Genomic DNA, 20,865 nt, shown 5'->3' with positions numbered 1-20,865 from the left:
CCACATCCGGTCAGCACTCACTCCTGTCGTGTGGTTCTGATGGGTGGCGGACACAAGCTCTTGGGCTCTTGGGTGAGGGTTGCATGGCCCCCCAGTGAGGGGCATGCTCCTCACCTGACTCCTCCAGGCTGTGTGACCTGGGCTAAGTCGCCTACCCTCTCTGTGGCAAAGTCTCCTTACCCGTGAAACGGAGATAAAGACGGTACCCACCTCATGGGATTGTCATGAGGACTGATGCGTTCTTATTTGTGAAGAGCTGGGAACCGTGGCCAGCGCGAACACGTGACACAGGGAGCTTTCTGGAACACACTGGCTGTCTGGTTTCACTCACTGGTTTCATCTCCAAGCTGCAGCTGCGTCACCCCGCTTCTGGGGACAGTGGCTCAGTCACAGGGGATGTGTTCACGAGTCTCCCACTTCCTTCCCTCCGGGCTCTCCCTTTACTCACACGCACCTGCACGCACAGGCACGCGCCCCCGGGCGCCCACACGGGCCTGCACACCCCGGAAGGTAGAACCCGGCTGACGCTCACCTGCTCGCACGCTCATCAGTTACTGGTATTGTGCTCATTGTCGCACCGCTATTTTTACGACTCTTCGTGTATTACCGTAATGTTAGCAACCACATGTGCAGGGCTTTGCTATGATGAATCGGCAGCATGCACGTGGCCACGTGCTGTCGTAAGCACTTCCCACACACTCAGAATTCCCGTCACCACTGTATGAGGCAGATGCTATTCCTGCCCCCCTGGGACAGACACGGAAGCAGGCACAGAGAGGTTAAGGTTAAGGAGCGTGCCCAGGGTCACCCAGCTAGAAGGGGCCATCCCGGGGCTCTAACCCACGGGCTACTAACTCTTCAGTCAGCACCCCCTCTGATGATGTTGGATGAAAAGAGAGTGCTGATGGCACAAGCTTGGGACGTGGGGATAGCATCTTCAGAAGGCAGCGCACTGAGCTTTGAGACAGTGAGGGAAATTGAGTCTCAGAGGGGTCATGCCGCGTGGGGGTGAAGCCCAGCTCTGGCACTTATCAGCCATGTGACGAGTCTCCGAGGCAGGGAGGTTCCCCACTGGGGCTCGGGGGGGCGGGGGGGGGGAACTGAGGCTGAGCACACCCAACAAGGCAGGGGGGCCCGGGGACACAGCGCAGGTGTGTTGGTCCCTGGCAAGCCCGACTGCCACGTTCACAAAGGGCAGCTGGGTCTCTGGGGAGGCTTGGCCGGGATCTTGGTTCTGCGCCTTGCCTGCATTTCCTGGCCAAATGATGGAAGTCCAGCCTCAGCTTCTTCCTGGACAAATGGGCAGGGGGCTGTTGCGAGACCGGGTGGGGTGGGTTAGCAGGCTCGACTCAGAGAAGAGTAGCAGACAGGCCCTTTGTTTTGACCTTGCACCGTTCGCTCCCTTCCCCAAGTGAGCAGGGGAGGCCCTGGGAAGGAGTGGAAGGAGGGGGAGAAAGGTGGTCTGGTTCCAATTAAGCTGTTTATATGCGTCCTTGTCCAGTGACAAATGGCTGCAGTGACGGAGAATCGTGGTTTCAATTTTCCATTTGGGATCAGACGTCTCGTGGCGCTGCCAACCTCCTCCGGAAGTGGGCAGGTCATCCCAGCGGCCTTGGGAGCCAGCGAAGGTGGCTCTTGACCACGATGCATGCTCCAGGTCCGGCCTGGGTCGGCCAGGGGAGGAGCACGGTCCTCGTGGACCTCGGCCTGGGGCGCTCTGGGACCTGCCGGCTGTCTGTGCACTGCTGCGCTCCCCCCGCACCCCCGCATGACAAGACCACCTTATTTTTTGGGCAAAACCAAGTTAACACACGTCCACGCCCACCAGCAAACGCTTCCTTCTCAATTGACCCATTTGGCCAGGGCGGGCTGTTTCCAGGCCAACCCGAACAGGGAGGGTGGAGCGGGGCAGGCGGGTGGAACGGCCGGCTGGGCTCCTGGTAATTTCCATCTTGATTTTCAAAGCCCCACAGAAGGCGAAGGCGAGCCAGGGGCAACTGAGGCTGGAAGGAAGCTTGACAAGGGAGGCGCTCCACGGGGAAGGCGGCCTGGGGTGGCCCCGGGGGCCTAGCAAGGCACTCCGCCTCACCGGGCCTCGGCTTGCTCGCCGGCAACGGGGACGCCGGCACCTGCCTCGCAGGCCCGTGACGAGGAATACACGTGAGGAGGCACCTGAACCATCCACCAGGAGTTTTCGAGGCACACGCCCAGGTTGCAAGAAAAGGCACACTTTTATTTCTCTATGGTGAACCTTGACCTTTAGCTCTCGAGCTTCCCACCTCCCCACCCCACCCCAATAGCTGACAAACTCAGAAGAAAACTGGCCATTCTGCAAAAAGCACCCTGGTTTTGTTTCTGATTTAAATCAGTTCATTCTGAGTGCCCTCTGACCCCTCCCTGAGCTCCCACTCCTTGAGAAATGGAAGTCAGGGCCCATCTCTCCTCAGCCTAGAGCCCTCCCATCACTCCCCAGTTCCTTGGACTGGAAGCCCAAGTCCTCCCCAAGGCCTGATGGCTGCCCTCACCCGCCCCTCTGTCACCTCTCCTTCCATGCTGCCCTCCTGGGTTCCCTGGGGCCAGGCACACTCCCTCTGACACCCTCTGGCTCCTCCCACACCTCCATCCTCCCTTTACAAAGACCTGACCTCACCTTCCCTGAGCACCCTGTTGAACGTATCAACCACCTCTGCCTCTGGCGCTCCCAGCCTCCTTTGTCTGGGTTCTTTTTCTCATAGCAGTTTTTACACCTGACACAGAAGATGGTTAATGTGCCCCCCTGTTTCCTGCTGGCCACCCCCCCACACACTCCACCCCCACCCAAATGTAAGCTCCACGTGGGAGACCACGCATCTGTGTCTGTTTTGTCATTTGTGGTACTTCTAGGACCTAGAACAGTGCCTAACACACAGGAGGTGCTCAATAATCATCAGATGGATGGATGGATGGATGGATGGATGGATGGAGGATGGAAGGGAGGAAGGAAGGAGGGAAGGATAATGGATGGACAGAAGGAAGGAAGGATGGATGGTTGGTTCAGCCTATGGGCTGGGGAATCCTGCAAGTTCTGGAAGGAAGCAGGAGACAAGCCCATTCTACTCTCTGGTTTCCCAGACCGATCTGGGGGCTTCCTCCCCTCTTCCCCACCTGGCTTCAGCACAAGAGATGGGCAGAGGTGGCTGTTCCCAGTGCTCTGCACTCATTTAAACAGAAAAGGGATTTGTTATGAGAACAGTGAGGGTACCACAGGATCTCAGGGAGGGCTGGAGGACCAGGTGGGGAGGTTCTGCAGCCGGAAACAGCCTCCAAAATCACACCACAAAACTGGTCTGGTGGGACCCCCCCCTGCTGGGTGGCTGAGCGTGGGCATGCAGCCCCCGGGGTGGGAGCCTGGACTCTCCTGTCAGCCCCACACCTAAGGTTGCCAGATAAAACACAGGAGACCCAGTCCGATTGGAGTTGCAGATAAACGAATAATATTTTAGTAAAAGTAGGTTCCACACAGTATTTTATTGTTATTATTATATTTCATTTTCTTTAAATCCGTCATCCCTACCCACTGCTCCCAAAGCTCCCACTGTTGCTCTGAGAGAAGAACTCTGGACACCAACTTCCTTGAATCAGGGGCTCCTAGTTCCAAGTATCAGAGGCATGCCACTTGTGTGTACCCTAGCTGCAAGGGAGTCTGGGGAAGTGGGCATCAGATGCTTCTAAGCCTCTCCAGGAAGAGAGGGCTCCACCTCATGGGTTGGGGAGCCCTGCAGACGATGGCCGGCACCCGGCTTTAGGCTGCTCTCCTGTCATCTGGAGAGCTCGGGAAGGCAAAGAACCAGACTCTCCCCAGATCTGTTGTGCAGTCCCTGAGATGTGGCTTTTGAGATACAAGCATCCTTTCCTTCAATCAGTTTTCTCTGCCAGAGAGTTTTGCGTCTGTTTAGATATAATCTCCACTAAAAGGAACCAGGGCTCCTTGGAGAAGTGACTGATTCCAGGGTTGGGGAGAGGAAAGTACAGGATGAGCCAGGAAACATGTTGTGCCAGAGCTGATGGGGCTCATGTCAAAGGCGCTCAGAAGCAGCTGGCCCAGCTCCCTCTGCCCCAGTCTGGGAGGGGCGAGCACTGAAACAGAAAATGTATACAGTGGTGTGATCCCCTGCATGATGCTAGAATCAGCCATACCAATGTGTGTGTGCAGGTATTAATGTATGGACATCATATACAAAGTATGTACAAATATATAACTTATTTATAAAACAGAAAATACAACATTTGTGTGTGTGAGTAAATGAAGAGGGGACGTGCCAGGGTTGTGCCAACTAATAAAGGTGGAAGGCAGAGGGTAATCAGAAAAGTTTCCATTTGACAGCCACCCCAGAATACTTGTTTCAGGAGAGAATTATCAATGGAGCCAAAAACTAGTGAGTGAAGGTTTCATGGGTAATGGGATATTTACATAGCCTCAACCTTTGTCTCCCCCAAGATAATTATTACCAAAAAAAAAAAAAAAAAGACCTTGGCAGTGGAGAAACGTGGCAGACACCACCTTTACCAAGTGATCAAAGCTGACATCCATGGCAAGATCACGAACAGACGGGTGCCTCCCACAACCCCCCCCTCCAGATAGGGACAGCACCACTTGTGGGAGATTCCTGCCCAGAATGTCTAACCAGAATCTCCTAATGAAGACACACCCAACAAACCCAATGGGAGGGACGCTCTACAAAATATTTGGCCAATAATCTTTATTTTTTTAAAAGATTTTATTTATTTATTTGACAGAGAGATACGCAGTGAGAAAGGGAACACAAGCAGGGGGAGAGGGAGAGGGGGAAGCAGGCTTCCCGCTGAGCAGGGAGCCCGATGCAGGGCTCGATCCCAGGACCCTGGGACCATGACCTGAGCCAAAGGCAGACGCTTAATGACTGAGCCACCCAGGCGCCCCTGGCCAATAATTTTAAAACATCACAAAAGGTGAAGATACAGGGAGGTGCTTGTCCAGAGTCAAGGATACTAAAAAGACATGGAGGCTGAAGAAGACTCGTGATTTGAGAGTTTCTGTTACCGCAGGGACATTCCTGGGACGGTGGGCGCAATCTGAGCAAGGTCTCTATCTGTAGATTTGGTCATAGAATGTACCCACTTTAATTTCCCAATTGAGATAAATATACCAGGATTTATGTAAGGAAATCTCTCCTTCTGAGTAAGAGAATGCCCTTATTCTGAGGAAATACACACAACTGTGTTTAGAGACAAAGAGGGTCTCGTGTCTGCAACTTCCTCTTAAAGAATTGAGGAAAAAAAAAGGATCCAGCAAATGCGGTATATGTTAATTCACGTCTGGGGAATCCGAGTGGAGGCTATGTGGGAATTCTGGTAACATTCTTGAAACTTCTCCACAAGTCTGAAATTATGTAAAAATAAAAAGCTATAAAACAAACAGAAAAGTCTGTCTAGAAATTTAAAAGCCAAAACTGACCCTCTGGGGCCTCCCTTCCCTGAGGTAGAAGCCAGGATGGTGGGGACTGCTGCCAGAAGGCCCAGGGGAGGGTTTTAGAGGGGGAAAAAAATCTGGGGAAGCACAACACATTTGTTAAAAGAATGGTATTTGTTGCAGTAACAACTACTATGTATAAAGCTTTAATTATGTGCCAGGCTTCCAAACACTTTTTTAAAAAATGATGTTAAGGACACCTGGGTGGCTCAGTTGGTTAAGCGTCTGTCTTCAGCTCAGGTTGTGATCTCAGGGTCCTGGGATCGAGTCCCATGCCAGGCTACCTGCTCAGCGGGGAGCCTGCTTCTCCCTCTCCCTCTGCAGCTCCCCCTGCTTGTGTTCTCTCTCTCTCTCTAATAAATAAACAAAATCTAAAAAAAAAAATTATGTTAACGTGTTTAAGTCTCAGAACAACCCTATCATCATCCCCAGTTTACATTTGAAGAAACTGAGGTACAGAGAGCTTCAGTAACCTGTTCGAGGTCTCTCAGATCATAAGTGGTAGAGCCAGGATTGGAATCCAGACCCGCTGGCTCCAGGTTCCTCTCCTGGCCCTCAGAAGTGTCATATCAAAGGTTCAAGCCAAGACAAGCTGAAGAGGAAAAAGCGGATAGAGCAGAGACTAGACATTGAAGCCACACTACTCAGCAATCCCGGGAGCACGGCTCTGATGGAGAAGAGCTACAAAGGGGCTCCAGCAAAATCCCAAAGAGGGAGCAGCAGTGCATCTACCAGCAAGGTGTCCAGAGAGATAAGATGCCCAATAGCTACCGTTACTCAGCCTGCAGGATAGGTTTCTATCTGTTGGATTGGGTTGAATAGTGTCCCCCTAAATTCATGACCTCCTGGAACCCCCAAATGTGACCTTATTTTGAACTAGGGCCTGTGCAGATATAATTAGTTAGGGAGCTTGAGATGGAATCATCCTGGATTTAGGGTGGCCCTAAATCTATGACTGGGAGAAGGACATGTGAAGATGGGGCAGAGACTGGAGGGATGTGCTCACAAGCCAAGGAATGTCTGCAGCCACCAGAACCCGGAAGAGGCAAGGAAGGATTCTTCCCTAGAGCCTTTAGAGGGGGGTGCAGCCCTGCCCATATCTAGAGTGCAGATTAATGGCCCCTAGAACTGTGAAAGAATAAACTTCAGTTGTTTAAGCTGCCAGATTTGTGGCCATTTGTTACGGTGGCCCCAAGAACTTAATGCACCTGTGATAAATTCCCAGGAGGGCTGCCCCTTGCTCGCTCAAGGCCTCTTCCCTCCTTCTCCCTCAGTAAGACCCCCTTTCCAGGAGGAGCTACATTGTGCATGGTTAAAAATACACATATCTCCAAACTCCTTTACAGCTGGGAGTGGCTGTGGAACCCAATCCAGACCAATGGGGGTATAAGTTGAGATTTATTGGCCAAGACATCTGGGAAAACTATTTCTAAGTCACAGACTCGGGGGTTCTGCTTCCAGTAATGGCAGAAGGGCTACAGTCCAACCAACCATCCTATACATGGAGACCATGACCTCCAAAAAAAATGTAAAATACAACTCCCTGATGCTTATCAAGAGAAGCAGACAGGTGGGGATGCAGGAGTCAACGTTTGGAGGAAAGGGGATAGCACCGCATGAGTCTCATACATTTTTCAACTTTTTGCCTGAGGACAGGCCCAGCCAGCACCATGCAGTGTTGGGTAAATGTCTGCTAAGAGCCTGAAGTCTTAAAGAACCAGAAGGCATAGCATCTAGAAAGGAGAGGGGAAACCCCAGAAAGGAGCGAGCCGCAGGAGGGGAGCGTCCGAGTCTCTCGCTGACCCGTGAACCAGGCATGCAGAGAGCAGACTCCAAGCAGAGCAGCAAAGACCAACAAAACCTGAACGATTTCAGCTGCCAGACATTGCAGGGGGGCAGTGTCCAGAATCTGAGTCCAGACAAGTTAATTTCCTGCTCAAAGAATAACCATCTAGTCTCCATGATGCATTAACACAATGTCCAAGACACAATCTGAAATTACTAGACACACAAAGAAATGTTTTTAAAATGTCCATACTCAAGAGAAGGGGTCAGCAAATGATGCTTTGCAGGCTGGCCATCTGCTTTTAAAAATGAAGTTTTATGGGCGCCTAGGTGGTTCTGTCGGTTCAGTGTCCGACTCTTGGTTTCAGCTCAGGGCATGAACTCAGGGTCGTGAGATGGAGCCCCGTGTCGGTCTCCATGCTGGGTGTGGAGCCTCCATAAGATTCTCTCTCCCTCTCCCTCTGCCCCCCGCCACTTGCACTCTCTCAAAAAAAAAAAAATTAAATTTTACTGGAACACACTCACGCTCATCCATTTATGCCTATCTATGGCTGCCTTCAAACCACAAACACTTGGTTGAGGCTTCATGAGAGAGATGCTATGGCTCATGATCCTAAAATATTTACTGGTTGGGTCCTTTAAGAAAAAGTGTGTCGACTCCGGCTCAAGAGAAAAGGCAATCAACGGTGAGCGATCCCACAATGACCCAGACATAGGAATTAGCTGACGTATCTATGCTGAAGTCATAAAGGAAAATATCTTCAAAATAAATGGAAAAAAAAGAAATTTCATGGAGAATTAGAAAATTAGGAAAAGAACCAGATGGGCATTCTAGGATGGAAAAATATCATATCCGAAATAAAAGGGACCAAATCAGCTGCAGGAGGAAAAGCCTGCAGATCTGGGGTAGGGGTGGCAGGAGAGGCCCCCCCCCCAATGCCCTGCGGGGAGCTGCCAACAGGGTCATTTCCGTGGACTTGACCATGTACTTGTCAGAAACCAGTGTGAACCAGACATCAGTTATTATCCAATGTCTGTGATTTTTGCAATCCAGCTGCGTAAGTGCTCATGCAATATTTTTAAATCCACATGTTCAAAGCCTGGGTATACACATTACAGAGAAAAGCTATCTCCACCACCAACGGAAAGAACATAAGTAGGGTGCTGAGAACGCAAAGGGCTGAAGCATTGATGGTGAGACGTAAAGATCAGCCAAGCCCCTGTACCTCCCCCCATGGCTACAGCGGCTTGGGACACACGGGAACATATGGCGGCAATCACCAAAGCAGGCTGATGTCCCCCCCTCCCCAGGTTCAGATGTGGAAGCCCTAACTCCTAACGTGACGATATTTGGAGACAGGACCTCTAAGGAGTTAATTAAGGTTCAACGGGGGTCACAAGGGTGAGGCCTTGACCCAGTAGGACTAGGGGTGCTTGCCCAGAGCCCAGGACTCAGGGAGAAGGTGGCCGTCGGCAAGCAAGGAGCGAGGCCTCGGGAGAGACCGACCCTGCTGCCACCTTGATCTTGGACTTCCAGCCTCTAGAACTGGGAGGGAGTAAATCTCTGTTGTGGAAGCCGCCAGGTCTGAGCTGCTTTGTTGCGGGCACCCGAGCAGACTCCTCGCTGACACACACGGTATGTTCTCGGGGGCCAGCAGCATGCACGTCACTAGGAGCTCATGAGAGATGCAGACTCCAGTGCCCCCGCCCAGAGTCGCTGGACCAGAATCTATATTTTTTCTTTCCTTTTTTTTGAGAGAGAGAGGGAGAGAGAGAGCGTGTGTGAGCAGGGGAGGGGCAGACAGGGAGAAAATCTCAAGCTGACTCCATGTCCAGCACAGAGTCTGATGCAGGGCTCGATCTCACAACCCTAAGATCGTGACCTGAGCCAACATCAAGAGTCAGATGCTCAACTGACTGAGCCACCTGGGCGCCCCCAGAATCTGCATTTTGACAAGCTCCCCGCCCCCACCCCATCCATACGTAGTCTGCACACATTAAGCGACATCTCTTCATCTCTTCCTGCCTCTCGGAGGGAGGTTTCCCCGAGGCGCCAGAAAATACTGCAGGGGTTGGCATCTCCCTGCTTCAGCGTGGCGCTCCTGATAGAAGTTCCGAAAGTAAGACAGCCAAGAGTCTTGAGGGGGGTTTTAAACGTTTTATTTCACAAACTGTTCAGATTTGTCCAAAAAAAGATACATCACAGAAACACTTTAGAAATCAAACCAGTTTTATTGAAACAACAGCAACGTGGTCCCTGTTCATGCAAAGCACACACACACACACACAAATTTACAATAAACTTTTGTACATAGGAAGTAGTAAAATACATCATTTTTCATAGAAAAAAGCACACATGTAAGCTGCGGGCTGAGTGAGCCTACAGACAATATAAAAAACCAGAACGTGATGGGGCAGAAATCTGAAGGAAACAAGAACTTTTCATTTTGGGGGCGGGAGACCCAGAAACAGTGTTGGCCTGATTTGTCATCTTTCTATGTGGGTTACATGCCGATGGCACGATGGGTCCTGTTAACACACAAAATGAGAGGTGGTCTCTAATCACAGGGGGTTAGACTTTGCAGCCTTGTTTCCATTTTCAGAAGAAAAATGGTTCCAGTTGCAAAATGTTGGTAAGTATGGAGAGGAGAGCGAGTTCTGGCTCTGGGTGAGGACTGCCGATCCCATGAGACCGGCCAGTTACTGAGGCATCCAGCAACCGGGGGACTCGAGTCGAACGTGATGGGGTCCGCTCACACCAGACGTTTCAGATTCTCCCATGGGAAGGATGCTTCCGGGAAGAGCCCCTGGACAGTCACGAATTCTAAAAACCCCAACCCTGCAGTCCCAACAAAGCCACAGACCACAAAAGGCTGGTGGCAGAGCAGGGGCTGAGGAAGTAAGCGTCCAGCAGCACAACACCTAGGATCCAGAAATTTCCAAGTACTCAGATCTTTGGGCTGTCATGAGACACATAACTGACAGGCTGACCAAATTCTTGTGCTCTGACATTTAGGGCTGAATCGTCAAAACCTATGAATTACTACGAGCCCACAGTGCACGAAGGAAAAACAGCTCTGCTAAGTTCAGCTCCGTTGAGCTAAGGGTAGCGCTGCTCTTACCCAATTCCTAAAGGTGGAGGAAGGAAGCTATTTACCTCCAGTGTGTGCACGAGGGAGGGATACTCTCGGCAACACATCAAGCTTACTTCCCCAGGTAGACTTCCTTGTCCGGACCATCTTGGTTTTGCTTTGTTTGGTTTTTTTTTTTTTTTTTTTTAAACCCTCTGCTAGTTCCTTTGCCTTTGAAATATCTTGACGAAGGGTGAAATCAAATGTAAACCCGGCGTTCACAAAAGTGAGAGATCAGCCAGCCTCGTGGCGGAGGGTAGAATTTTACCTTCTGCAAAGCAATGCTATTTACAAAAAGTTATTTTATTTCACTGTGGGTTTCTGGTCTGGGCTCATGAAGAACTTTTATAAACTGGGACCCAGAGAGCACCGCGCTCCTCGGAGCCCGAGGAGGATTTGGCAAGAATTGTTCCACAAAAACAGGAAGAGAAATCCTTCTAGAGTGTTACCATCTCTTGCTATTGCACCGCAGGCTGGTTTCATAACCACAAACTGTTCTTCTTCCCAGAGCTGCTAACCTGGGCGAGGAATGTACTCAGTAATCCATTCCTCCCACTGCTAAAAACTAGGTCATCCGATGCATGGGGACTCTGCGTATTTCATTGTCGCTTTTTAAAAGCAGCAACAAAACAGCCCTCCTTCGGCTGTTTGTAGACACCTCAGTGGAACCAACAGACACTAAGAGTTGAGAAAAAAAAGGGGGGGGGGTTGCCAACAGAACTGCTTGCAAAGCAAAGACCCTGGTGGGGAAGGTGATGCATAAACCAGTCTGGGCTGGGCCAGGAGCCGCACGGGGAGGGGGCAAAGAAAGGATCCTGGTTCATTTGTCCTCAAGGAGACCAAAGGTCACGGCAGCAAACAGACGGGCCACGTGGACAAAGGGAAGACAAAGACAAGATAAATCTCTGGAGTTACTGTGGAACTCTAAATAAACCAGCACTGCTGTCTACAGAACCAGCCTGCTGGAGGCGGGGTGCTGGCAAGGGAGGGGGCAGGGCAAGGCCCGGGCCTCACTCCCCCAGCCCCCTGGTTCCAGCCCATGTGTCTGACCAGCAAACATTACACCCATTTTTCTCCATTGGTAGGGATGGACTGTGTTTTCAAAGTTTTTAAATAACCACCTTCTACTCCATTCCTGAAGCTCGCCTTGCAGGCGCTCACTCTACCTCTTCCCGCCCCTGCGTGCCTCCCCGGCGTGGGCTCCAAATCCCGCCATCTCCAAGGGCCTGGGACCCTCTCCCCGCCGCCCACCGAGAAGCACCAGGGAGGAACGCCTTGGTCACTGTCCGCGCAGAGTGGGCGCACAAATGGAGACCCTCGGCCTCAGCAGGACCAGTCACCAGCTGTCCGGCCGGGACGCTGTTTCTCCATGTGGTTCGAGACAAAGGCACAAAGGGTGTGACACCGAACGCCATTCAAAGGAAGTTTCCTGCCTCTCTATATCCCCGGCCCACCCACCCCCCAAATGACAAAAATAAAAAGCAAAACCCTGAAGCCCTCTTGAAGATGCATGCCCCCTTCTCCCCGGCGCTGGAAATTCACTGCCTGACAGCAAAGATCCGGAAGGCCTTTCCGTCTCGAGGGGTCCTCAAGCTGAAAAAGAAGGCAGAGGGCACATTACTGAAAGATCAGAAGGGTCTTCTACAGAACTGGCTCTGGGAAGGGAGAGCGGGGTGCCCCTGTCCCCGAGCTGGGAGAATCGTGGCCGAGGGACAGAGGGACACCTCCCCGTGGCTGCTGGAAACACAGCTCCTGTCCCCAGGGCCAGGAAGAGCCGGCAAATTCCATTCTCTTTGCAAACGGGCCTGGGTCTGAATCTGGGTCAGGCTGGGCTGTGAAGTTCTTTTCTTTGAGCTCCATCTGGGTTTCGCCGGCCCCAGTCCGTCTGAACCAAGTGCACCCTCCGAGGCCTCTGCTTGGCATTGGCTACCACCTGTCGACCTCCACGGTGGCCATCTGGCTGACTGGCTGAGCCGCGGTTAACTGAAACAGCACACGCCGACGGGGCCAGGACACCGCGCCGAGCACCGCGCAAAGCACTGTGTACACGCCTTTTCACCTTCGTCGCGTGGTGGGTGCCATCCGTGACCTCATTTTGCAGGTGAGAAAACAGCAGCAGTAGAAAGCAAGGACTTACTACCCAAGGTCACACAGCTACCCAAGGTCACACAGCTGGTAATAGTCATTCTCTCAAGGCAGGAGTTAAGGCCTTCGGCTAACTGAGGGCTTTAAAAAAAAAAAAATAGCTCTGCTGATGGGGCACCTGGGTGGGTCGGTCGAGTGGCCAACTCTCGATTTCGGCTCAGGTCATGATCTCAGGGTTGTGGGAGCGAGCCCTGTGTCAGGCTCCGCACTGAGCATGGAGTCTGCTTGAGATTCTCTCTCGCTCCCTCTGCCCCTCCCCACCCCAGCGCGTGCACACTCGATACATAAATACATAAATAAAAATTAAGAAACCCCAGCTCTACTGAGGTATAACATGCCATGAAATTCACCCTTTTTAAACTGTACGATCCAGTGATTTTTAGTGATTTTATAGGGTTGTTCAGTCACCTCCTCAAACCAGTTTTAGATGATTAGAATCACCCCCAAAAGACTGTTCACGCCCAGTTTTAATCCATTCCCCTCCCACTGGCCCCGGCAACTTCTGTCCGTGCAGATCAGCCTGTCCTGGACATTTCACGTGAATGGGATCATACGATATGCAGCCTGAGCGCCTGGCTTCTTTCGCTCAGCAGGATGGTTCTGAGGCTTATCCCATTTGGCAGCGTGATCCGTACTTCCTTCCTTTTTATGGCTGAATAATATGCCATCACAGGGACAGCCCACGTTTTCTTTAGTCCTTCCCCAGCTGATGGATATATAGATTCTCTCCACTTTGGGCATCTATGAAAAATGCTGCTGGGAACATTTGTGGGCACACGCTTGTAGGGACACGTTTTTCTTTTGGATATATAGTGGCACCGCTGGGTCCATAGGTGAAACGCATGTTCGCCTTTTTAAAAAGCTGCCCAACTGTTTTCCAAAGTAGCTGCCCCATCTTATCTCCCCACCAGCCGCAAGCGAGGGGCTTGTGGGGGCTCTGCATCTTCGCCAGCCCCCGTTGTGAGGCTCACAGCTTGCGGTACACAAAGAGCCTCCCCATGCTTTGTATTCAGCAGCACAGTATCCTATTATTTTTAAAGTATTCCAACAGAGCTAACTGGGTCCCTATTCATGGAGCTCTAGTAGCTCCTAAGATTTTGCTATTGCAAACAATGCTACAGAGCACAGTCTTGTCCTTGGGACTTTCCACACACATATGACAGCACCTGCAGATCGGCCCCAAGGAGTGGTATGGCTGGATCACAGGACACACGTGTTTGTGATCTGGACAGCTTGCCAGACTGCCCTCCACGAGGGCCCCACCAATGGACAAGTCCTATCAACAGCACGTGAGGCAGCCAGGGCAGCCCACGAGCTCGCCAGCCCGGCGTGGTATCCAGCTTTTGGAGCTCAGCCATTCAAGAGCGGGGCATGGCATCCACACAGAGTTTTCACTTGCATTTTGCTCATTATGAATGAGTTTGAGCATAAGATTAACAGCCGAGCCTTGATTTAAGCATGATTTCCTGTAAGAGTCTCCCCTCCAGCTGAAACTGCCGGACCAGACAGATGGCCTTTGCCCTCTCAGACGGCTCGGGAAGGGTAGCAATCCTTGGGAAGCAGGCTGCTTGGAATTCCTGGTTGTTTTCCCCCTCTCCCCACGGCAGCTCCTTGCTTCTGGCTACCCTGGGACTGAACTTTTGAAACGTGTATCAGATGGGAGCACTTGGCGAGATGGGGCCGTGAGCAAGAGCCAGGCGTCCAGACAGAGCAGAATGCTGGGCCGCCGGCCTCTGCACCCACAGCTCCCCACCAGACCGCGGACGGAGGGAGTGGCCGTGCCGGGGCTGGGGTTACCCCGGCTGCCCTGCTGGTTTCTGGAAAGCTCAAGTTCCAGGGCCCTCCTCAGGCCTTTGGGCTGCAAGATTTCCCCAGATTCTCTGCCTGAATGAACAGTCTGGGAGAGCCACCCAGAGCCACAAGGTTCTCGTCTACTCCTCACGGTGGGCAAGCCACACTGGGGAAAATACCAAGGTTTGTGTCTCTGACTTACTATTGTAAATTCTAGAGACGAGGCAGTGGCTTCTCCCCATCACAGGGCCTCAAATAACCCAGGGATGAGATGGCCAGTCAGGCTGTCATCCGGACAAATGCCCCAAGGTACCTATGAAGCATCCCCACTGAGCAGCCCATCCACCTCAGAGGCAAAAAGCAGACCCTGCAGAACGGGGTGAATATTTCTTAACACATCAGACCAGCGTGCTGACACCACCGAGGGTGTCGATGTGACAAGTGTCAGTCTCATCCACTGTGTCAGGCGGAGAATTCCTCTGGGATTGGGCTACTCGAAAAGGCCTTCGGGTGGGTCCCCATTTGTTTGTACCTCAAGCGCAGACTGAGCCCCGGTCCTGCTGGCCGAGTCGGCGGCTGTGCGTGTTTGACGAAGAGTGGGTGTGATTGATAAACTGTAAGCCAGCCTTCCCACCCGCCATTCCTAAGCCTCGCCCTCTGGTCCCAACTCTCTCCTTGGGTTGGTTGTAACTATCACACACAGAAGAAGGGAGTGTCCGTTGGCATGGCATTTCCGGGCAATTTCCATAAAAGGCATTGAACCATTTTAATAAAGGGTTTAAATAATTTTCATAAAAAGTTTTGAAAAAAATCATTCAATGAGTTCTGAACCAATTTCTGAACTCAGCAATTTGTCTGTCATTCAACCGGTGTGCAGCTGAGCACCTACTATGTGCTGGGCGCTGGGCTGTGTGTTGGGGACATGGGGTTAACAGAACTGATGAGGTTCTTGCTTTCACAGACCTTAGACTGGGAGTGAGAGATAACAGCTAAATATGGGTAAGAGACCATCTCAGAGAGTGACAGGTCCTGGTAGTAAAACCACACAGGGAAAGGGGACTGGGTCAGGGCAGGGGTGAGGGATGCAGAATAATGGGACCAGAGTAATGGGACCGGGGCAGGGCAGGTGTGAGGGATGCAGAATAATGGGACCGGGGCAGGGCAGGTGTGAGGGATGCAGTCATGGGACCAGAGTAATGGGACCAGAGCAGGGCAGGGGTGAGGGATGCAGAGTCATGGGACCAGAGTAATGGGGCCAGAGCAGGGCAGGGGTGAGGGATGCAGTCATAGGACCAGAGTAATGGGACCAGAGCAGGGCAAGGGTGAGGGATGCAGAGTCATGGAACCAGAGTAATGGGACTGGAGCAGGGCAGGGGTGAGGGATGCAAGGTGATGGGACCAGGGTCATGGGACCGGAGCAGGGTGGGGGTGAGGGATGCAGTCAAGGGACCAGAGTAATGGGACCAGAGCAGGGCAGGGGTGAGGGATGCAGAGTCATGGGACCAGAGCAATGGGACCGGAGCAGGGCAGGGGTGAGGGATGCGGGGTGAGGGATGCAGGGTGATGGGACCAGGGTCATGGGACTGGAGCAGGGCAGGGGTGAGGGATGCAAGGTGATGGGACCAGAACAGCATGGGGAGGCAGCAGCTGTGTGTCAGGCTAATGACCAGGGGACCCCCCACCTAGCAGCTGGGGGTGGGGGATTCAGGATCAGGTGACAATGGGTGCAAAGGCCCCGGTCTCAGCAAGTCCCCGGAATGGAGAGGAGAGCCAGTGAAGGGTCTCAGGGAGGGACAACACATCGAGAGGGTGGTGGGACGGGGAAGGACTGTATCCACTGTGACCTTGCACGGTGAGGGAAGGGGCTTTCATTCTTGCTGCCAAAGAAACCGCTGGGGGCAGATCTAACCCGGAGCAAGCTCACTGCCCCGTGGAGAGAGACCGTCCGGCGCTGTGACCAATCTACTAAAAGGAAGTTATCTTAAGAAACTGTTGGGAAAGTACACGGGCTTGTGCAAAGATGTTCTCTGCTGTGTTGTTTATCTCAGCAAAGCAAAAAACAAACAAAAAACCTAGCCCGGATGTCTGTCAACAGATGTGTGTCTGTCCACACAAGGGAAGAAGATGCAGCCACTGAAACATTGGTGTGGCTACCTGGGTCGTGGCCTGGGAGCACATTCAAGTGGTCACTGACTGGAAAAACCAGTTAACCTAACAATACACAGAGTCTGGTCCCTTTTGGGTAAAAACAAAAACAAGAAAGAAGGTGTTGGTGAACAGAAAAAAATCTGGAAGGAAACACACCAGAATGTTGACACTGGGTGTGGGATTTTCAGTGACCGTAATCTCCTGAAATTATCTTCTTGAAGTTTCTTAAAATTAAGATTTTAGGGCGCCTGGGTGGCTCAGTTGGTTAAGCGACTGCCTTCGGCTCAGGTCATGATCCTGGAGTCCCCGGATCGAGTCCCGCATCGGGCTCCCTGCTCGGCAGGGAGTCTGCTTCTCCCTCTGACCTTCCCCCCTCATGCTCTCTCTATCTCATTCTCTCTCTCAAATAAATAAATAAAATTTAAAAAAAAAATTAAGATTTTAATCTCTTAAAATTAATTTCTTAAAATTATTTTAAAATTAAAATTATTTATTGAGGTCTCCCAAATTTTAAAAAGAAAAGGATAGAAGGGAGGGAGAGCGAGCCCACACGGAAGACCCTCGCAGAGCCGGGGAGAACCAGCACTGGCCACGAATCCCCGAGGGGGCCCCTCCAGCTAACTCCGAGCGCGCAGAGCGCTCATCTGTTGGGGCTGAGCTGTGACAAGGGCACTCTGGGAAACGTCCAGTGTCTGCAGCCTCAGGGGGTCACAACTCAGCCCTGGTGAGCGGTTCGCGGCAGGAATGCACCCCCGGGAGCCGGCAGCTCTGCCCCCCCATTGCCCGCCAGATGCCACCTAGGTCCTTATGTAATCTCACCCCGTGCACCCCTCGAGGCCACCCCTTGAGATCTCTAAGGTTCTTGCCGCTTACAGAAAGGGAACCAAGGCTCTGAGAGATGATGCAATTTGCCCCAAATCGAACACCTTTTTCCAGGTGCAGCTGGGATGTGGACCCAGGTGTGTCAAGGCCCCCAACCATGATCCTGAGCAGTCAGGCTGTGGCTGCGCCATCTCCGAGGGCGACATCGGCCCACCCCAGGTCCCGGAGGGAGAGGGGAGGTTGCAGGCCCGCAAGGAGCAGCAAACATTGGACTGCATCTGGAGCTGCCAGTGAAGGTCACTCAGGGAGGGACTGATGGCCCTTTGGCGCCAGACCACCCACACTGCAATGACAGTACAGCACGGAGCTCCCAGCGCGGGGCGGCCTGTCCCGGGAAGGACCTCGGGGTTGCCCACGAGCTAGCGGCTCGCTCCACGGAGTCACGGAACCCAGCGTCCAAAAGACTGCAGGAAAGGAACCCTTCACTGCCCTCCTGGCTTTTTAAGTGTGCGATTTCCTTTTAATTAAGAAATATCATTTCTAGGGGCGCCTGGGTGGCTCAGTCGTTGAGCGGCTGCCTTCGGCTCAGGCCATAGTCCCGGGGTCCTGAGATTGAGCCCCGCATCAGGCTCCCTGCTCGGCGGAAAGCCTGCTTCTCCCTCTCCCACTCCCCCTGCTTGTGTTCCCTCTCTCGCTGTGTCCTTCTGTGAAATAAATAAAATCTTAAAAAAAAAAAAAAGAAATATCATTTCTACATATACGTGTTCATATACGTATTGATATGTATATACATATGTGTGTATAGATGTTTATGTGTTGCGTAGGTATTTTGTTTGTTTCGAAGATTCGAACCTTGTTCTCCCAGAGTCTCATCTGTTTGCTGATCTTCCAGGAGAATTCAAGAGTCAGATCTTATCTGTAGGACCTTGGTTAGTCCATTTCCCTGAGCCCGTTCCCACATCTGTAAAACAGCGTTCGTGGAAGCCCCGAGTCCTTAGGGGCACTAGGAAGAGAACGCGAGCTTCTGCAGGGCAAGCACTGAGGTCGGTGCACGGGGTCAGCGTGAGCTGCAAACAGCATCCCTCCTACACGGTTTCCCTCGGGGAAAGGACGGTGTGCCTGGTGTGCGGCGGGGCCGCACACGGGGATGGATGCACTCTCCCCACAAAAGCCCAAACTCCGTCAAAACTCTTCCCCTTATTTCATGAAATATAAAAATATCCTTTAGGGAAAAGAGTTTCAGAACAGTGTGTGTCGTATGCTCTCCATCTTGATTTTTACGCGTGTTGTATGTGCCCCGGGGGAAAAGGCTTGGAAAGCTATAAATGAGCAATTAACAGAGGTCAACAGGGCACCTGTGGGGGACTCTTATTTTCTACTCCCGAGACTTATTAAATAATAAGTATGTATTTCTTTTCTAATAAATACGTTTCAAGATAGAAACAAGTGCACCCTCATACTGAACGCTCCCCCTGGCCCCTCCTAGGCAGGGCCCGTGGCCCAGGCTGAGGGACCTATCTGTGGCGTGGAGTCACATGTGCTGGTGAAGAGCATGGGGGCTGTGGTAGGCGGTCTGGATTCGATCATGGCTCTGTGGCTTGCTGGCTGGGTGACCTTGAACGAGTCACTTAACCTCTCTGTGCCTCCCTTTCCTTGCTGATAAAGTGGGGATAACTGGGGTCCCCACTTCATGGGGCTGTTGGGGGGATTCGATGAGCTACTGTGTGTACAGATCTTAGAGGGTGCAGGAGGGGCCAACCCACCCATTTGCACAGCAGAGGGAACCTGACACCCAGCTGTGGTCCAGCTGGCTTGTGGGAGAGGGCAGAGCTCATGCCATCTGGAAACAACAGCTTAATGGTTTCTGCTTCTCCGAGTTTCTGGATACACTGAGAGATTTTCAGACACCTAACCCTTAAGAGTCCCAGAGCTGGGCTGCCCAGTAGAGGAACCAACCAGTCACAGTGGCTACTGGGCACCTGAGATGTGACTCGCCCAAACTGAGAATGTGCTGTGTGTGCACCATACACACTAGATCTCCAAGATCTTACTTATTAAAAAAAAAAGAATGCATATTTCTTATCAATAACTTTCTATTAATACGCATTAGAATGGTAGTATTTTTGATACACTGAATTCAATCAAATATATTCTAAATTTTCCCTTCTTTTTACTTTTTACTGTGTCTACTAGAAAATTTAGAATCCCGGGTGGCTCATAGTTAAGTGTGTGCTGGACGTGTCCCAGGAGGTCAGTGCCTGGCACACAGAAGCTGCCCCACAAACACAACATGAATAGCCCTCTTCTGGATGAAAGTCCACCTACACATATACCATCTACCTCTGTATTATGTTTGTTAAAACCAAGTGACCAAGAATGCTATCTGTCTTCACTGGTCTATTTCCCAATCGCCTTGTGAAATCGATCTTAAAAAAATGGTCCTCGTCTAGGAAAATTTCCTGAACTGATACTCATCCAGATGTCCAGCTTCTTTATGAGAATATTCCGGCAAACCCTAGTCCCAACGTCGAAAGCTCTTCCTGACACCTTTCCTTTCCTCTGCTATCCCTTGCGGGCATGTGTGTGAGAAAGAAGACTCCCGTCCCCCCAGAGTGTCCCACTTCTGCATACTCATCCTTCAAAACTCTCAGGAAATCCTCTTCTAGAAAAAGACCACTGCTAAACCAAAGCCACTTTGCAGCCGGACTGACTTTTGGCCCATGCGCTGAGAATTCTTTTCAGGAGGCTTTTGTTTGCTTGCTTGATTGAAGGATTCCCTAAATTTAGAATGAAGTTTGCTGTGCACAGGTCCCAGAGTGTCCAGTATCCACAACTCCCTTGGGACTGACTGGGATCTCTCTCGGGTACCAGCAGACGTTGGGGACAGAGCCACCCTCTAGCCCCAGGCTGGATTCCCACAGTCCCTAATGGGAACAGGCTCTGGGGAGATTTCTCAGTCCTGGTCTCTGTGCAGAGGGCTGCTGAGGCCCCCATCCAAACAAGGGGAGGGTGGGGCATGGGTGGAATCACGTCACCAAGGAGGAGACTCCAGCTAGTGACACTGGGCCCTGCTTCATGTACTCAGCTGCCTGCCCTACCCCAGAACAGTGATGCCCGGGGTCCTGCAATGGCAGTGGTCATTTCTCTTTTCAGCTCTAACGCCACTGGATGACACGCCCCACCTGGGCAGAGATCAGCTGTGTGTTCCCTGCTGGATCCACGTGCCTGGGACATCGTGCATGCTCACCAAGCATATGAGCCCTGATGGGTGAGTGTGCAACGGAAGGATGGATGGAAGGATGAAAGAGTCAGTTCCCGCAAGATGCTTTCCCCCTTGTGCCAAAAGACAACCCACGCAGCCCATTTCTTACGTACAAGTCACTTGGCCCTGCGTGCAAGAACCACGGTGCCCGGCGGTGTGCAACAGACCTTATAAGTGCTATCATAGCCAAGAGGGCCCTGGATTCATCGGGCACTCACAGTGAGCCACCAGGCAGTGCTCGGCACAAACCATCTCAGTGATCCTCACGGCAACCATGTGGCAGAGGAGAGACC

General features: G+C 51.9%; 1 protein-coding gene across 5 annotated transcripts in view; it reads right to left on the bottom strand.

Annotated features, from left to right (window-relative positions):
* Positions 1-20,865, bottom strand: part of CRISPLD2 (cysteine rich secretory protein LCCL domain containing 2) — a 123,714-nt gene that overhangs the window by 40,881 nt on the left and 61,968 nt on the right. For 2 of the 5 annotated variants that reach the window (XM_025860469.2, XM_025860468.2), the window contains exon 15: positions 12,375-12,630. The exons of 1 other annotated variant lie outside the window; for it this stretch is intronic. In XM_025860469.2, coding sequence (XP_025716254.1) covers positions 12,495-12,630 — 136 coding nt within the window. In that variant the 3' untranslated portion in view covers positions 12,375-12,494. Of the gene's footprint in view, positions 1-3,601; positions 4,117-9,485; positions 11,998-12,374; positions 12,631-20,865 lie in introns of those variants that run through there. 2 more of the 5 variants (XM_025860470.2, XM_025860471.2) reach the window with 2 other exon arrangements.

This window comes from Callorhinus ursinus, unplaced genomic scaffold (genome assembly GCF_003265705.2).
Source record: "Callorhinus ursinus isolate GAN/ISIS: 27379988/994484 unplaced genomic scaffold, GSC_fseal_2.0 scaffold46, whole genome shotgun sequence".
NCBI classification, from domain to species: Eukaryota; Metazoa; Chordata; class Mammalia; order Carnivora; family Otariidae; genus Callorhinus; species Callorhinus ursinus.
Note: the sequence above shows the minus strand (reverse complement) of the source record. Positions and strands in the feature narration are given on the sequence as shown.